Source organism: Montipora foliosa, chromosome 12, assembly GCF_036669935.1.
Source record: "Montipora foliosa isolate CH-2021 chromosome 12, ASM3666993v2, whole genome shotgun sequence".
Taxonomy (NCBI): domain Eukaryota; kingdom Metazoa; phylum Cnidaria; class Anthozoa; order Scleractinia; family Acroporidae; genus Montipora; species Montipora foliosa.
The window spans coordinates 41,831,027-41,833,526 of record NC_090880.1 but is presented as its reverse complement, the minus strand read 5'-3'; the positions used below and the strand labels follow the sequence as shown (position 1 = coordinate 41,833,526).

The 2,500-nt window shown below is 38.4% G+C and overlaps 1 protein-coding gene across 1 annotated transcript in view; it reads right to left on the bottom strand.

Annotated features, from left to right (window-relative positions):
• LOC137981182 (uncharacterized) overlaps positions 1-2,500 on the bottom strand; it is an 18,430-nt gene that overhangs the window by 147 nt on the left and 15,783 nt on the right. The window contains exon 9 of the mRNA XM_068828518.1: positions 1-1,893. This exon is cut by the window's left edge and continues 147 nt beyond it. Within this exon, the coding sequence (XP_068684619.1) occupies positions 1,730-1,893 (164 nt within the window). The 3' untranslated portion in view covers positions 1-1,729. The remainder of the gene's footprint in view (positions 1,894-2,500) is intronic.

The window sequence follows — 2,500 nt, the reverse complement described above, 5'->3', positions numbered from 1 at the left end:
AGCCAATCAAAACGCGCGTCTGACTACATAACCAATCGAAATTCGAGTGATGTCACAGCCTTGTTTCCATACTCTCATTTAAACCCAGCTATTGACCAATGCATGAGAGTGGGGCGTACTATCCTAATTATTTAATAAATTATAATATTGCTCAATAACAATTATTCACCGAGCCTGAGGTTAATAATTATTATAAAATAGTATAATAACATAGATGATTATTTGAAATATAAAAATTATGCATTTTCTTTTAAACAATTAATTTACTCGTCTTCCACCTCCACAAAACGACTTGCGTAGTACAATCACCTATGAAATTATACTAAAAATGATTAATAGCTTAAGTGCAAACCTAAGAGATCTAAACAAAATACTTAAAGAAACTTCTTAAAAGACCTCTTAAAACAAATACTTTGTTTGTTTTTAGTACATTCGTAATTTTGGTTAATCTCAGCGTGAACATTATTATTTTTTGCAATGACTGCAAAATTCCTGCGCGCTCATGTCAAAGTAGTGTGCGGATCGGATCGGCTATCGCCTCGTGGATGCACAGCGACTTTGACAATGCTATGACGAAATTCATAACCAATAACAGGACAGACGCATGAAAAACTGACATCGATTTGCTAAATGTATAATAATTTATATAAAAGACAGTAACTCTCGATTCAAGCCTTCTGCTGCACAAAAATCATTTGGCATCATACGACAAACGTTTGTCACTGAAATTTAACTACTCTCTACTCTTCAAGAGATATTATATCTATCATTTACGATAAATCTCGGTCATTCCCTCTGGATCGGAGAACAATTTCAATACTTGGACTCTGGTGAAGTTATTATTGAGCAGTATTTCCACGCCAACACCAGAGCAAGAGAAGCCGCTGAAGATGGCAGAATACCCCATGCTGCCGTCCATAAAGTTCTTTTAATTGCGTATTTGAGATCACCTGGAACCTCTTTATCAAAGGTAGACTTTGACAGCCAGATGAGAACTCTGCATGGTCTCGCTTTGAGGACGAGGGTAAATGTAACTTGAAAATAAACCATTACGTTGCAACCTATCCATCTATGGCTTTTCACACGATTTGGCTGGTATCCTCGCTGTGCTGTTCGGATTTTATACAGGGGATAGAAAATGGCCTCCACACTTATCAAATTATGTTTTTGGAACACATCGTGACACACTACACAGTACGCCATTTTCGAGATTACCTAGTACCAGGAGCCCATCAGTAGGAGCTTGCCTCCCCCATACAAGCCCTTTGAGTCAACCTTTGCCCGTATCTTTCTATTTTTAGAACGCCACGAGTTGTTCGGCACTGCATGCGCCGTTTAAAATAGCAAATCAGAATAAAGTCCTTGTCTAAAGAAGACAAAAAATTAATAGCAAAAACAATGTACGCAAATTGTGCGAATTTATGTAAATTAATGTAAATGTCAGTCTCCTGCTGAAGGGTTGGTTCTAAAAATAGAAAGATACGGGCAAAGGTTGACTCAAGGATATAGTGCATATGGAGGCTCCTACTCATGGGCTCCTCCTAGTACCTCTTTATCAAATCAAGATTTTAGTGTTTGGTTGTCCTTAAGGGAAATAAATGTAATCAGCAAAGGAATAAAAATGAATTAGCATAGTAAAGCCGGATAAGGCACTGGTCTTATTTGAGAACAAGTGTAAATATAACTTGAAAATAACTTCTTAGGTTTCGATTTGTCCATTTATAGTTTTTCACACAATATTGCTGGCATCTTCGCTTTGCTGCTCTCTAAACCCAAAATTCTTCATGAAGTCATCCTTTTCGGCTTCTACGCATGCTCGGTATCCCTCTCGGTGATAAGCTGCAAACATTCGGGAAGTGAAGAACTGATTCATGGTAGAATGAATGTTGATTGCTTGATTGTGTTGTTGCTACCCTTCTTGCCGCAAATAACTCAGGAGCTCGGAGTTTACGACTCCTTCCTGCAAAAACCAACCTTTGGAATGGCCATAGAGGAGTTTTATGATAAACAGCCTTGACCGGTTTTGGAAATCTGCGTTGTTCCCTTCGTCAAGTGTCTTTGATGCTCAAATTTGGCTTCAGAAGATAGCAGGAAACAGGAAAACTTTAGGCGAACCTCCCGTAAGCAATCGCCTTTGGAAGCCAGGAGGTCACTTTTGAAGGGTTACAGCAATGGGGATTTGACTGACCCGAAGGCTTTCGGTACTTTGGAAATATGGAAGCTTGGAGTGGTGATGGTTTTCCAGGGATAATTCGACAATGCTTATTAGTCTACAGGTGTCGATTGACCACTTATGTCCAGAAATATATGCAAATGATTAGTTTCAGGCCAATTTTGATATCAAACACCAAGTGACCCCTTAACTCTAAGCATGATTGCCACCTCTTTTCAACAATGATGTCAGTGTTATGGTTGGCGTTATTTTTATCTTGGGGTAAATAAACATTTAAATATTTATGTGTTTATCTTGACGTAAGGAGCAGAGTTTAGAGAAATCTCA